At 40.3% G+C, this 15,673-nt stretch overlaps 1 protein-coding gene across 9 annotated transcripts in view; it reads left to right on the top strand.

Moving 5' to 3' along the window:
- The first annotated feature begins 5,453 nt into the window (after nucleotides 1–5,453).
- The window catches only part of fmnl2a (formin-like 2a), a 91,544-nt gene continuing 81,324 nt past the window's right edge, over nucleotides 5,454–15,673 (top strand). For all 9 annotated transcript variants that reach the window (XM_041806672.1, XM_041806666.1, XM_041806667.1 and 6 more), the window contains exon 1: nucleotides 5,454–6,127. In XM_041806672.1, coding sequence (XP_041662606.1) covers nucleotides 6,014–6,127 — 114 coding nt within the window. In that variant the 5' untranslated portion in view covers nucleotides 5,454–6,013. The remainder of the gene's footprint in view (nucleotides 6,128–15,673) is intronic.

Genomic DNA, 15,673 nt, shown 5'->3' with positions numbered 1-15,673 from the left:
AAAGCGCTACCCATGTATGCAGGCAGACCAGGTTCGAATCTGGCCTGAGGCCCTTTACCGCATGTCTCTCCCCACTCTCTTCCCTGTTTCCGAGTCTATCCACTGTCCTTCCTCTATCAAATAAAGGCATGAAAGGCCCAAAAATAAATCTTAAAAAAAAAAAAAATCCGTTCATGATGGAGACTATTCGGTTAACGCAACCTCTGCAAACGTAACCGATGATGTAGCATTGCAATATGTGCGCTAATAACAGGAAGAAAGACCAGAAAAAGCAACTGCTGGAAATGACATTTTGAGCAGACCAATCACAGCCCTTGCGGTCTGTGTCGCTGCGACGCGTAGTTGGAATTTTTTGGAGGTGCCAGTCAGGCTACGGCGTTGGGGTCCGGGTTGACGCAGAAGGCGCAGGAGCTACGCTGTGGATTCGACGCAGAAGCATAAATTAGGCTTGACTCCACCCCTGACCACGCCCTCTCAGGACATGGATGTGGCTTAATGGATGGGGGAGGATCAGAAGAGGAGGGCGGAACTTTCTTCAAAGCGGGGAGGGCCAAATGAACCTGGGGGCAGGGCTAACTCCCCACATGACATCATGAGGGGAAAATCTGAGAACAACTTGTTTCAGCACACATTTTCTGAAAGGTGGACCACCGTCTAAACCCCACAGGGAGGGTTTTCTGTCCTGCTGTCAGTCTCATTACCCCTTTAAATACATTAACCTCCTAAGACCCTGCATTTTGGCTTTCCTACATTAAAGCAGTCATTTTTAGTATTAGAACTGATGTCATGATTGCAAAAATGTCCGTTCAAGTTTAAGGTATTTGCTTGAAAAGCTGGGATAATTTACTGTTTCGATGTTTTAGGGAATTTGCTTGGAAGTTATCAAAGTATTGTTATGGAAATTAAGAGGATATGTTTGTATATTTTGGAGGGTTTCATGGCTTTGAATTTATTTATAATGCATTTTCATGGGAATATGGGGAAATTATTACCAAATTTTGGGGGAACTGGTTTGGGAATTTGGGGTTCATGATTGTCCTTTGAAGTTTTCAGCATTTTTCTTATAAAACTTTAGGGGGTTTGGGTTGTTTCCATCATTTTCATGGAGTTTTGGAGAATGTTTTTGAAAATTTCTAGAATTTGCAAATAAATTTAAAGGGGAATTACTTTAATATTGGGCATTTGCTTGCAATTTCTAGGAATTTGCATGGAATTTTTGTGGAAATTTTTATTGGAATTTTCAAGCTTTATGAGGAATTTTTACTGAAAGATTTGAGGACTATCTGAAGAAATATGTTGGTACTTTTCATAAGATACTTTAAAAATATGTTTAAGAATTTTCAAAGATTTTTATTTTTCAATTGTGGAATTTCTGGGGTTTCGAAAAGGCAAATTTCCCAAAAATTCGTGTTCAATGACAGGACTTATATTTGAACTTACCAGACCGTATTTATCCCAAATAAGTGGCAGAAAATAAAAATAATCTTCAAACAAAGGCTCAGGTCTCAGGAGGTTCAGACTCTCTGATGGAGTCTATTTGCCAAAGACGATTCACATTTCCAAACTTGCTGAATAGTTTTAACTTGTATTAAGTTTCTCCCATTAAAATATTTAGTTTTATAACTAAATGTATCTGTTGAGCTTCAGTCTTTTCTTTGCCTCCTCTGAGTGTGTCCTATGTTTCTACCAGAATGATCAGCATCCTCAGAGTAAATCAAATCCAGCATGTGCGTTAACAAGCTGCACATACGGCTCACAACAAGGCCTCCAGAAAGAGCAAATCAACTTAACTTGGTTCACATAATGATCACATGAGGTCAGTCAGCTGTGTTTCACATCCTCAGCCTCCCTCTGCTCAGTGGACCCAGCATCCTCAATGAGAGTACTGTGCATCTGGAGAACCTCTGGATGGTCTCCAGCGCTGCATGCTGATGTCACCCGCTTCTGCGTAATGTGGTCTCCACCCTGTCAGCAGGTCAGGTTTCAGACCCCCACCCACATAAAGATTCAGACTGAAAAAAAAAACAAAACATAACCATATTTTCAAACATTTACATCTAATTTTAAAGACTTTTAACATTTTTATATCTTTGATATTTTGCTCTGTGAATGTTCTTAAACATTAATCTTTACCAGGTAATCAGTTATTTAGTGTTAGTAATGAATTTATTGCCAATACTACCTGATTATTCTGCTCTGATAATCCTAGTAACAGCGTTACTCAACCAAAGAGCCAAACTGTTGGAAAATACCTCTGCAAGAACTGCAATCTAAGCAGTGAAAAGTAGAAAAAACAGCTCAAAGTAGCAATAAAAATAAGTTAAAGATGGCAAAAAATGGTCAAAAAGCAGAAAAAGTGGGTGAAAATGGGAAAAAATGGGGATAAAAGTGAAAAAAGATGGGTGAGAAGTGACAAAAAAAAAGAGTAACAGGTGGCAAAAACAAGGCAATTAAATGGGTAAAAAGCAGTCAAGAGTGGCAAAATGGGCAAAAATGGGAAAAAAAGTGGTATTTAATGACAAAAGGATGCTTACATGGGCGAAAAGTGGCCAAAAAAATGGTGAAAAAGGACAAAATTGGGAAAACAGTGGCAAAATAAGTGGCAAAAATGGGCAAAAAGTAGGAAAAAGTGGTATTTAATAACAAAAGGATGCTTGCATGGGCAAAAAGTGGCAAAAAAATGGTGAAAAAGGACAAAATTGGGAAAACAGTGGCAAAATAGAGTGGCAAAAATGGGCAAAAACTGGGGAAAAAATGGTATTTAATGACAAAAGGATGCTTACACGGGTGAAAAGTGGCAAAAAAATGGTGAAAAAGGACAAAAATGGGTAAAAAGTGGCAAAATAAGTGGCAAAAATGGGCAATAAGTAGGAAAAAGTGATATTTAATAACAAAAGGATGCTTACATGGCTGAAAAGTGGCAAAAAAAAAGGGAAAAAAGGGAAAAAATTGGAAAAAAGTGGCAAAATAAGTGGCAAAATGGGCAAAAAGTAGGAAAAGTGGTATTTAATGACAGGATGCTGGTGAAGGACAAAATGGGTAAAGTGGCAAAATGTGTGATATTTAATAACAAAAGGATGCTTACATGGGTGAAAAGTGGCAAAAAAAAAGGGAAAAAAGGGAAAAAATTGGAAAAAAGTGGCAAAATAAGTGGCAAAATGGGCAAAAAGTAGGAAAAGTGGTATTTAATGACCAAAGGTAGCTTAAATGGATGAAAAGTGTCAAAAAATGGTATAAAGAGGGGAAAAGTTTCCCTTTTTTTAAGGTTTTGTGGGGGAATAATATTTAAAATGAAGACATCAAAGAGCCACTAATAATCACACGTTGAGTATCACTGCCCTAAAGTTACTGTAAGTTTATTCATTGAGCTCCATGCTCAGCAGAAGTTAGCAAAGCAAATAACTTTTTTTCTGGTTTCTGGTTCCCGCCTGCCCTGAAGTTCTGTGGCGCCCCCCATGGGAGGCGGATTGGTCGTAGGTAAACGGGGGAAAGCCTCATACTGGGCCCTCCTTGGGGCCTCCACATTTCTAAACCACTCCTGGTGACTAAAGCTGCTGGTTTACACAATCACCTGGAAGGTAGTGAAGTTTTTGACAACAGCACGTATTTTTTTAGTGTTCAGGATTACACCTGTTAGTTAATGAATGACTCATAATTCTCCAACAGGACATTTTCTAACATGCCACACAGGTATTAACAACTCAGCAATAGTGTGACTGGGTGATGAATCATTGTTCAAAATAAAGCCATGTTTTTCTGTGATTAGCTGACTCTCAAACTTAGTTAATGTGTGGTATGATTTCCAATATTACGCAACATTTATCCATTTATATTCAACAGTTTAGTCTTTAAAGACAACATGCCGGTTAATAAGTGTTCGTCTATGAATGTTTTGGTGAAATAAAAATAGTTCATTTCTCCTTTAGAGTTCTTTCATTATGTTTAACCTCCTGAGACCTGAGCTTTCATTTCTAAAGCATTTTTAGTTTCTCCAGCATATCTGGGGTCAGTAGGACCAGAAAATTCAAACGCTGTAAGCCTTGGCTTTGAACAGGAATGAGCTTCTTACCAAAAGTGATGCCCACAAATCTAAAGTTCTTGCTTCTGCAGAAAGTACAGTAATGGTATGTTTGAGAGCAGATGTTCTGGCTGTTCTGCAGGCGGTTGGAGGTCTACAGTCGGTCAGAGTGGTGTCAGCCATTGAGGGAGGGATGGGGGAGTCGTTCTGATGACGGACCACGAGGACTGGTTAAGGAATAAAGAAGTTCCACTTAAAGTTCAGATTCTAAAAACAATTCCTATCCAAAAAAAAATCCCTCAAATTTAAAAGAAATGGTCTATATTTCTATGAAAATTCTTTAATATATTTTTGAAGTACCCATTCAAACATTAATGGGAATTTCACCTTAAATTCCACAAAAATTCCTTTAAAATTTTTCTGAAAAATTTCAAAGTAAATTTACTCTAAATAAAACCTGGTTTATTATCAGATTCTATTAAATTTACAAAAAAAAACATTCCCCAAAATTTCTTGGAAAAAACAGATAAATAAGTAAATAAATAGAAGAATTTTAAAAAAATTCCCAAACACTCAATAGAATGCCCATGGAAATAAATAAAGAATTAGATGCAATTTCCCACAAAATTATCTTAAAAATGTCCTGAATGTTTCAGTGAAATATCCATGAACATTCCTTCAAAAATTCCCCAAATTTTTAAGTAAATTTACCCAAAAAACAAACCAAATTTATTATTATTTTTTTAAATTTAGAAAAAAACATGAAAAAAATCCATGAAAAAAATCATCTAAAAAAAAAAATCCCTTCAATTTCCATGAAAACTTCAAAGTACATCCCCATTCACAATCACTTTCCACAAAACTTCCCCCCAAAACTTACCAAATGTCCATGAAAATGTGTAAAAAATCCACAAAAAATTAATCCAAACAAATTCCCCAAACACTCAATATAAGAACCATGGAAATAACTTTAAAAAATTGCTGCATTTTTTCCCCAACAATATCTTTAAAACCGCCCTGAATGTTTCAGTGGAACATCCATGAGCACTCCTAAAAAAAATTATAAAAATTTCGGAGTAATTTCCCCCCGCTTCACACACACAAAAGACCCATGAAAAATTCCGGAAAACTCTGGAAAATGGAACTTAAGGACAATTCTCGCACCTTTTTCCAGCACATTACTGACACTTTGCAGATTCTGCAGAAGTTCCCACAGCAGAAATGATCACTAATGCTGTAGGACAGCAGAAGTATAATGTCCTAAGATAAACATGCAGGGTCCTAGGAGGATAAACAGCCTGACGCCAAATTTGTTGCCCCTCACAATGAACTCAAAGTACCACAATGCAACAGTAAATATCGTCTCCTTGGCTACGGCTTTGGGAGCTACGCCCCGAAAGAAGGAGAAGAAGAAGAAGAAGTGGGAGGCTTTCCCCTCAAAGGAGTCATTGTAGGCAGGGATGAGAGTGTGTGCAGCCGCGGTGTGAGTGCTGTGAGTGTGTGTTGACCCCCTCCTCCTCCTCCTCTTCCTCCTTAACTAGCTGGTCAGCAGCTAGCGGGGGATTAGAGAAGCTGCCCCACTCCACACACTCCACTCACAGCAGACGGAGAGGATTGCGGTGCGCGTGAATCATGCTCGGCGTCATTACTACCGACTGGGAGTGGAGCCGAAATTGTGCAAGATACGGATAACAGCGAGGGAAAGGTCCATGCGGATACAGACAAGTTAAGTCGTTTTATTGTTCTGCCGTGAAAATGCCTCACAAGGGGCTCCGCTCCTATTCTGCTCGGACCCGTCGCATTATTAACTTGCCTCCCTCACATGTGCTCAATGTTGAAGAAGTGGCCAGGAGGAGAAACCTGTGAGGACGGAAGCTAAAGCCAAAGAACGAACGGATATTTTTGATTTCTGCGCCTTTTTCCCAAGTGGAAAAAGAATAAGGAGGGGGAAGGGGGTGAAAAAAGTTACACTTGTTGGTGAAAGAAAGAGGAAACATGGGGAACGCAGGGAGTATGGACCAGCACCCTGATTTCAGGGGACACAACATGCCTCTGAAACTGCCCATGCCCGAGCCAGGGGAGCTGGAGGAGAGATTTGCCACAGTTTTGGTAAGAAAAGTCGATTTTTATCTTTATGTGTCGTCTCTGTTTGCTCCAGTGTCCTGGGACGGGACAGCTGTGTGTAGGTTGGACCCCTGTTTGGCCTGCCTGCTCTTTGTTGTTGAGGGGGAAATAAGGGGAATTCAGACCAAAAAAGTCCAGAAGACTAGCATCTGTTGCTCTGCTAGCATGAACATCTGAGCATTAGGCTACATCCTCAAACATTCCCAGCAATGTTCTCTGATAATATCCAACATTTTTCAGGTTTTTTCTTTAAAAAGTTAAAGTATATTCAGCAGCGCCACATTTCAACCGTTCAGCTCCATTTATAAGTGTGCAGTAGTGTTGTAAAATCCAGTCACCTGAGACACCTGCAGTCAATTTATTGTTTTATTAGCATCACCTATCAGCTTAACATAGTGCCCTCTTTTCCCCAGCTTTATGAGTCCAGACTGACTTGCTACTGCAGAGACTCCAAAATACCCAGCATGCCAAGTCCTCGGAAACATCTGTCACATCATAAAGCTTGCCCGACAACAACTAAGTTACCTGAGAGGGAATGCTGAACATTCCTCCCAGTGTTGTTAGGAGATCTGAACCGGCTGTTAGGTTGTCTTTAAAAGAAAATATACAGAAGGATGGAGAGCAGGGGTGTCAAACTCGGGGCCCAGGGGCCCAAATCCGGCCCTGGGAATGATTATATCCGGCCTGCAAGATCATATCATATTTCTGCTCTAACTGGCCCACCAGTATGAGGTCTGCAGATTTCCTCCAGTAAAGCAATGTAAACTTAACCTGGATTATTTAAACCAGGGGTGTCAAACTCAGCCTCAGCAGGGGCCAGATCCTGAATTTAGGTCTAACCTGAGGGCCTAACAGGGTCAACATTTAATCAGAAACTGTCAACATCATTTTCACCAGCAGTGAATTATGGGGGAAAAACTTAGCGCAGATGATAAAGTCAAAATGATAGGTTTAAAGCTCAAAGTCTGAGATAAAAGTCAAATTTATTAGTTAAAAGAATCAAAACATGAAATTAAAAGTCAAATAATGTTTTTAAAGCAAAATTATGAGATAAAATTTAAAATCATGAGCTTAAAAGATCAAAATATGAGATAAAATTTAAAATCATGAGCTTAAAAGATCAAAATATGAGATAAAAATTTAAAATCATGAGCTTTAAAGATCAAAATATGAGATAAAAATTTAAAGTCATGAGCTTTAAAGATCAAAATATGAGGTAAATTTAAACTCATGAGCTTAAAAGATCAAAATATCAGATTATATTCCAAATAACAAGTTAAAATATGAAAATTCTGACATTAAATTCAACATCATGAGTCTGAAGGGCACCCCTGATTTAAAATATCCCTCTTAAGCCATAAAAATCTGAAAAAGTAAAGGGATGAAAAGTCAGGAATGTAGGAAAATAAATTAATTTGTGTTTTTATTTCATAAATTCAATTTTGCATCTCAGGATAATAACTCAAATTTATGATTTTGACTATTTATTTCATGCTTTGACCTTTTCAACTCATAATTTGGAATTTATATGTCACTTTTTTATCTTTAAGATTCACAATTTTAAGTCTAAAGTCATATGTATATCTTTTAAAGTCATTATTTTGGCTTTCTAATCCCACATTTTGTGCTTTTAAACTCATGATTTCAAATATTCCCAAAATGCACTTTTGAAATTCTTAATTTTGACTTTTTATATATTAAATTTTGACCTTTTAGATTCTCAATTTTAAATTTAAGTTGTATGTTTAACTTTTTAAGTCAGTAATTTGAATTTTAGCTCATATTTTGACATTTTGAACTCCTATCTTTGACTTTTTAATCCCATATTTTGACCTATCAGACTCACAATTTAAATTTTTATGTCATATTTTGACTTTTAAACTCATTAATTTAATTTTAGCTCAGATTTTGACCTTTTATTGACATTATTTTACTACTTTAATATTGTGTCCTGACCTTTTGAACTAATAAGATGGACTTTTTATCTCAGATTTTGAGCTTTTAAACTTATCATTTTTATTTTTTTAATTTCTAAATGATTTATCATCAGTGCTGTTTTTCATGTGGTGAAAATAAGGTCGACAGTTTAAGGTTGTGTTGACCCTCGTAGGCTCTCAGGTTAGCCCTTAATCCAGAACCCGGCCCCTGCTGTGACTGGGTTTGACACCCCTGATGTAGATGAAGATGAACATTTGTTAGGAAGGGAGGGAAATTTGCCTTGAACTCATACTAAGTTGAATATGAGTAACTAATGTGACTTCCGGAGTCTTCTCAACAGCCAGAGTAGAGCGCTGGTGAAATCTGAGAACTGATTAAATGTGGGTCAAACGTGATTGTCGCCTGGCCTACTGCTCTCATAAACATTAACCGCACAGCACAAGGAATATGACTGCAAGTTTCTGCAGCAGTGAGATCATAAAATCTGCCTTTGAGACGAGGAAAACGCTTTCAGAAGAGGTTAAGCGTGTCATATCGGTGCCACTGTTTTGTTTAGCCTGTAAGCCCGTTACAAAAAGTGGATCAGCTGGACGTCAGATCAATCAAAGTTGTGCCGGTTGTGATCGCTGATGAATCCCATCATGTGCCGGAGGCAGCAGACTTGGGGGTTTGAAGGGTTTGACGTCACAGGATTTAGGTCTGCTTTTAGAGTCGCCTACTTTCTACAACTTGTGAGACGTCTCCCCTCCGACATCTGGGTCCACTCTGGACGGTAAACGTCAGGGGAGGAGGAAGTCATCAGGAACAGCACACATGTGCTTTACAAACTAATCCTCCATGCTTTCCAGAAAAAAACACCATAAATCTACCTGTGTAACTTGAGGATTTTGTAGGCTGGCTGATCCTCGTAGCATGTCAGGATCTCCCTCCCTGCTGCCAGCATGACGCCTCAGCTCTTGCAGGGATGGAAGCCCTCCAGCATTAGAGGAATTTAGCACTATAATCACTGCGTTTAGTGTTATTTACTGCCATTTAAACTCTAATGTGTCCCGGCCGTGCCTGATGGCAGTTGGCCCCATTGATTGCTGGAGTGAGTGGCACTGTATGACTCTGATGACCTCACTTGAGTCTGAATAGCAGTTGATTAGGATGATACCTCATCACAGCCTCTCAGCCAGCTTTGTATCACAACATATGAGTGCTATTCAGAGCTGATGAATAAAGAAGTGTGCTTGGCTGCTGATCAGCAGTTGTATTAACACCCACAGTGCTTCTTGTTTGTTTCTCTTATTACCATTAATAGGCTAATTTTTGTTTTTGATGCAGCCTGGGAGTGCTAGAATAACAGCAGGACTGTTTACCTGCCGCTCCTAATAGGTTTGATCAACAGGCCAGCCCAGGATCACAGCCGGGATCCCTCTGGATTAAAGGCTTGTGCTGTGGGTGACCAAATTCGAGCGCTCACCTCGCAAAGCCCTTGAATTTCTTACCAAGGACGTGCAGTATTTGAATTTTGGCTCCACGCTGTGTGATGCAAAAAAGGCCTTCTTTCATATGTTTGCCTCATGACCTCCATCATCTGAGCAGACCACATGTGAGGAAGCAGCACACGTTAGAAGAGGGCAAAGAATCAGTACAAATGAGGAGCATTGTAGTGTCAAATGTAGGTCAGTTGTGCTTTAAGATTCAACGGTTCCCAAAAGTTACAATCAATAATGTGTTTTCCTTCTTTTTTTCGACTAAGAACAAATTCCCCCCTGCAGCAAATGTAGAAGCTATAACTGGGGTTTTCTGGTTTCCTCATTTTTGTCAGAAAATACCCCAGATATTGGGAACAAGAAAGCATTTGCATGTTATTTTTGGTTCTTGTCTTGTTGGCGCTATGAACATTCAGCAGTAAAATCCAGACACAGCAGGGGTGTAACGGTTCACGGAGCTCACAGTTCGGTTAGTACATCGGTTTTGGGGTCACGGTTCAAACAGGTCTGGTGATTTATAATTCTAGATGTCCCTCACTTATTATTTAGTGCTTTATTATTATTATCTGTAAGCCATAATCATCAACGTTTCAAGAAATAAAGGCTTGAACTATTTCACTCTGTGTGTAATGAGTCTGTATAATATTTGGGTTTGACTTTCTGAAACAAGTGACAAAAAATATTGAACTTTTTCATGATATTCTCATTTTCTTTACATGTACCTGTACTTTAAAAAACATGTTTGAAATATTCTTTGTGTGTTTTGCTGGCTACTTCCTCTTCTTCCTTGGTGGTTCAATAGCGGTTAGCTAACATTTAGCAGCATCGCTGCTGTCATGAAATATGTAGCTAAAATATCTCACTCGCCCCCTAGTGGCTGGCTGCAGTATAGCTGATAGGGACTGATCTCATTGTTAAAGGCTTAAAGTTCCATAAATTTTGGAAGGAAATAATATTTTTCAAGAATATTTTAATTAGATGAAAAATTGATTTTATTTCAGTCTATTATAATATCCAGCTCCCACATGGTCAGTCTGGCCTTTGTGAAAATGGTGTTAATGACCCCAGAACGGCGGCACAGGGGTTAGCGCTGTTGCCTCACAGCAAGAAGGTCGCTGGTTCACTTCCTGGTCCGGGCCTGGGCCTTTCTGTTCAGAGTTTGCATGTTCTCCCCGTGCATGGGTGGGTTCTCTCCGGCTTCCTCCCACCACCAAAAACATGCTCATTAGGTTAATTGGTGACTCTAAATTGCCCGTAGGTGTGAATGTAAGCGTGTCTGGTTGTCTGTCTCTATATGTCAGCCCTGCGATTGACTGGCGACCAGTCCAGAGTGTACCCCGCCTCTCGCCCGATGACAGCTGGGGCGAGAGGCGACCCGGTTAGGAATAAGCGGTATAGAAGATGGATGGATGGACCCCTGTCCTACTGCCTGGTGCACTGGTACAGAAACATAACCAGTTTATTGGTAATTCCCATTTTGATTGTTGAAACTTCTGTTAAAAATCTGACAGAAAATGCATATACGCACTTAAATAAAGTGATTGCATTGCCTTAAAACAACATTTTTACAGCCTTCATTACCTCCTCTTTTACCTTCAGCCTATTTTCCTAGTCTCATATACGGAAATCAGCCTATTGTCCCGCTGTAGTACTGCTTTTCTGTGGTAGCAGTTTACTGCCGGCTGAGTCGACATTTTCTCCTTAATGAAAAGCTCCCATTGAAGTCTGTGTCTCGTGAATCCCTGGAGCCTGGGGCTGATCTTGGAAATAGACTGAGGCTAATTGTAATGCAGGGCCTCCGTGGTGATAAGAGAGGCTAATTCACATGTGACCTTGGCTAGGAAGTGAGGATGAGAATAAGCCAAATATTCATTGTTTAACCTACAAATGAAACGAGTGGGAGAGATTTCCTTGCAGGTGTAAACTGCAGTAGTAGAAGTTTTCCCAGATTGTATTTTCATGTGTTTAAAGCCTGAGATGCTGCAGAAAGCATGTTTGCACAGCCATGTAACTGGTGAGACAAGTCTGCTAACAGAAGATGAGTCAGGATAACCAGCATTGACCTTTTTTGTGTTTATTGCACATTTCATATCTCAGTGAATATATTCAGGACTCCCAGTATCAGCGTCACAGTAGAGCAAACGCAACCTGCTCTTATTACGTAATCAATCCAACATTGGCATTTAGCAGAGCTTTAGAGGATACAATCAAAGCATCAAAGTGGCAGTTTAGTGTCTTGGTCTAAGTGCATACTGGCTGAAAGCATGTGAAATAACTACAATCCCATCTCTGTGAGTCACATGTGCAGTATGAGGACCGCAGGAAAGTGACTCTGTGGAACAGGAATTCATCTCAGGCCTCATGTCTGCTCCTCTGCCTCAGCCAACCACGGAGCTGACATCCAATTAGATTTTACCCACATTCAGGAGAGCATCCACTTCAATGTGCACAGCTGTAGTGTTTACTGAATATCACGACTGTAGTCAGGGAGCCGCGTATTCGTTTAAATGCCATATGGAGGACTATAGGCTTAGCTGTGGATGTAGCTGCTCTTCTCAATAGTCTGCACAGATTACATCTAAGCTGCTTTGTTTTGAAGACTGCTGCAGCATCCATCCCAAGCTGCTGTTATTTGTTGCCAGGGCCCTCCATCTGAAATCTACTCCCCAGATTAATCACAGGAGTAGCCTTCATGCTCAGCCCATAGCTAATTTGTCACATTGGCAGGACCGGCTAGGTGTGTTTTTCCCTGCACAGACTCTCTGAAGAACTTTGACTTACAGTGAACTGAGCAGATGACAGAAGGTCAGACTGGAGGTTTATTTAATGTTGCATTTATCAGTTTTTCCATAAAAAATGAGCCAAATTAGTTTGTTGAATGTAAAAGGCCAAATTTAAGAAAAATTATTACCAGCCTGCAGTGGACATGATCCAGAGTGTTTTGGAGTGTTTCAGCTTTTTGTGTGATTTCTAAAGCTAACAAATGTAATGTTCTGCTTCTCTCTCACTCCTTGCATTTGTGTTATTCATAAGGCTCAGTCCCATTTCTAACTTTTGTCACTACTCCTTGATTTCAAGTAGGGCTGAACATTTGCAAAATTAATTGAATTGCATTTTTTCCCCCCAATATTGCGATTTAATATCCATTATTGTTAGTTTTCTCATCTTGTGTACTTTAGGGATGCACGATATTGGATTTTTGCCGATATCCGATATGCCGATATTTACAGATTCATTTTAGCCGATACTGATATTGATACCGATATTTAAATATGTTTTACATAACTAAAAATTCAGTCCCTTGAACACAATTTAAGGTTTGAGGATGAAAAAAGAAAGAAACTTTTTTTATTAAAACACACTTTAAAGTTTAAAGAATGAGGATGAATAAAGAAAACATATCAACTTACGTAGGTCTGTTGGTCCAGCCTGAAACTCCACTAATTTATTAGAATATATGGTCAAATTTTACAGCTGATATATGCTGATATTTAATGCCAAAATATCAGATGTAAATATTAGCAGAAATTTCGATATCTGCTGATACCGATATCAGGCCCATAATATCGTGCATCCCTAGTGTATTTTTTAACAAATTCAAACAATAGCCTAAATCATTCTATATTATAACTTACATCCAGGAGCACTCTCATCATACATTTGACCATTTGATGGAAAGATGGATATGCAGTTTTACTTTGCAGAGAAGGCTCTGCTTCAAAGATGCTTCCTTTGACTTTCTAGGGAGCATTTTGCTAAACTTAAAACAAAAAGTAAGGCAATTTGTGTTTGGTACATTATTTCTTTGTTGTAACAATGCTTCTTGGTAATAAATCTTATACCGTTGGGAAAGTCTGTTTATTACCCCTTTAAATGAAACCACATTTATAAGGATCATGCATTTGTGGGATGAGCAGCAGAGCTGAGCCCATGAAAAATGTGTCAAATCTTCTCTGCCAATGCCAAACAGCTGATTCTGCCTTTGACTCTTGTTTGGTGTTTGGTGGATTGGATGATTGAAGTTTGAAGAAACAAGACATATTGACAATTTAACAATTCATTCATTTAACAAACAGGAGACTCAGCAGTGTGTGGAAGATCCATACACAGCCACAACAGCCTGGCTCCGCCTCCTCATGCTGGTCACCAGCCTGGTCACACACTGCTGTGGGATGGCATCCCATTCTTCAACCAGCATTTGTCGCAAGTCAGCCAGTGTGGTTGTGTTGGTCACTCTGGCACGAACAGCACGCCCAAGCTGATCCCACAAGTGTTCAATGGGGTTAAAGGTCAGGACTGCTGGCAGGACATTCCATCCTCTCCACTCCCAAATTCTGGAGGTAGTCTCTGATAAACCCCGCTCTGTGGGGGCGAGTGTTGTCATCTTGGAGGATAGAGTTCTTGCTGACAGGGTGAGAAAACAGTATTCTTGGGGTGTTGTCTTCTTGGGACGCCACTTCGCGGCCTGTCTCTGACATTCCCCGTTAGATGGAACTTGGCCTTCAGTTTGGAGATGGTACTAGGGTTCACTCCAAACAATGCCGCATCTTGGTTTTGCGGAACACCAGCTTGAAGTTGCCCAACCGACGGGCCCTATCCAGATCAGTCAAACATGGCATGCTGATTCTTGAAGCAGACATCTACTGACCACTGTAGCAGGGCCCATGCTCACAGGGCACGGGTAAGTGAGAAGTTCTTCATACTTAAACGGGCCGCTGTGTTGACACTTGAATGTTTGCATAATGCTGCAAAAATGAATCTATCAAACTGGTATTTTGGCGCATTTCAAGTTAAAGAAATATTGCAACTTCTGCAATTTGTAAATTGCAGCAGGCCAAATTGCGTTTTAATTGCCCAGCCCTAGTAAAAATTCAAACTTAAGATGTTAAAAATGATGGTTTTATGGGGCAAACTCTGATGCAAACCTTGAATATAAGATGGGTTTCTTAGGCCCATAAAAGAAATTTGTGAATAAATCATGTTGTGAGCTTAGCATCAGATTGGTATGTTGTTGATAAGTGAGTGCATCATAATCATAAAAAAAGAAATGTGATTGCAGTGGTCTGAAAGATTCTGTGATGTTCAGTTTGTGAAATTCTGTCTCAGTGCAGCTGTAAACACGGATTGTGCTGCTGTTTTATAAATGAGTATTATCTAAAGGCGTGTGAAGAGAGAGATTCTTGTGGTTTTATGAACCGTTAGCATGTGACTGCCTCTTTGCCAACACAGAGATCTCCTCGTCTCCTACGTTACCATTCAGGATCCTGGAAGTGACGAAGCTAGCGCTCCAAGTTTTTCCACGTCAACTCGTCTTCATTAAAAAAGCGCCACAATGGGCATTGTCTGAGGAGCAGAGGGTGAACAGTGGCTGAATCCCGTGCAGCAGGACAGCAGAACAGAGCTGCTCTTTATTCTGTGGAGAGCCCAAGACGGAGCCTGGCACTGGACCCAGACCCGGCAGTGTGCGAGAGGCCGCCGCACATACCCAGATATGTGTGTGCGTACTAGCTTGTGCATGAACATGTGAGTTTCTGCTGAGTCGGGGCCACAGGACGCTCACCCACCAATTAGCCGTAACAGAGCCGAGCATGAAACGCCCGGGGAGCGATGAGATCCGGCAGCGAGTGTGCTCGGGCCGTCACGGCCTCTCAGAGAAGGTTGCTGCTTTGTCCGGTGATAATGTGCTGCTTAAAACCCCAAGGCTGAGCCTGGAGGTATCTTGTCTGGCCTGACAGAAGGTCAGCTGATGTTGTGGGAACAGGTCTGTTGGCTTTGTGCAGGCACCGCTGCGCTGAACCCACTGGTGCTTCAATCAGCATTGTTGCTCACAGTCCGGTTTTGACAACGGCTCGTCTGGGGGTGTTTGGGTTTTCTGCACTGCTGTGTGGGTGGCAGAGAGGGCACAGAGAACTGACTAAGCAAAGGGATATCGACTTAAAAGGGCGTCTAAAATCTGGGTTTTCAGTAGGGCTGGGCAATTAAACGCAATATGGCATGCTGCAATACACAAATCGCAGACAGTGCAATATTTCTTTAACCTGAAAAGTGTCAAAATACCAGTTTGATACAATCTTTTTTCACATTTAGTCCTTTATACCAGTGTTAGTCAACCCTG

The sequence above is a fragment of the Cheilinus undulatus genome, linkage group 15 (genome assembly GCF_018320785.1).
Source record: "Cheilinus undulatus linkage group 15, ASM1832078v1, whole genome shotgun sequence".
NCBI classification, from domain to species: Eukaryota; Metazoa; Chordata; class Actinopteri; order Labriformes; family Labridae; genus Cheilinus; species Cheilinus undulatus.
The sequence above is the reverse complement of the archived record's forward strand: the minus strand, read 5'-3'. Positions and strand labels throughout refer to the sequence as shown.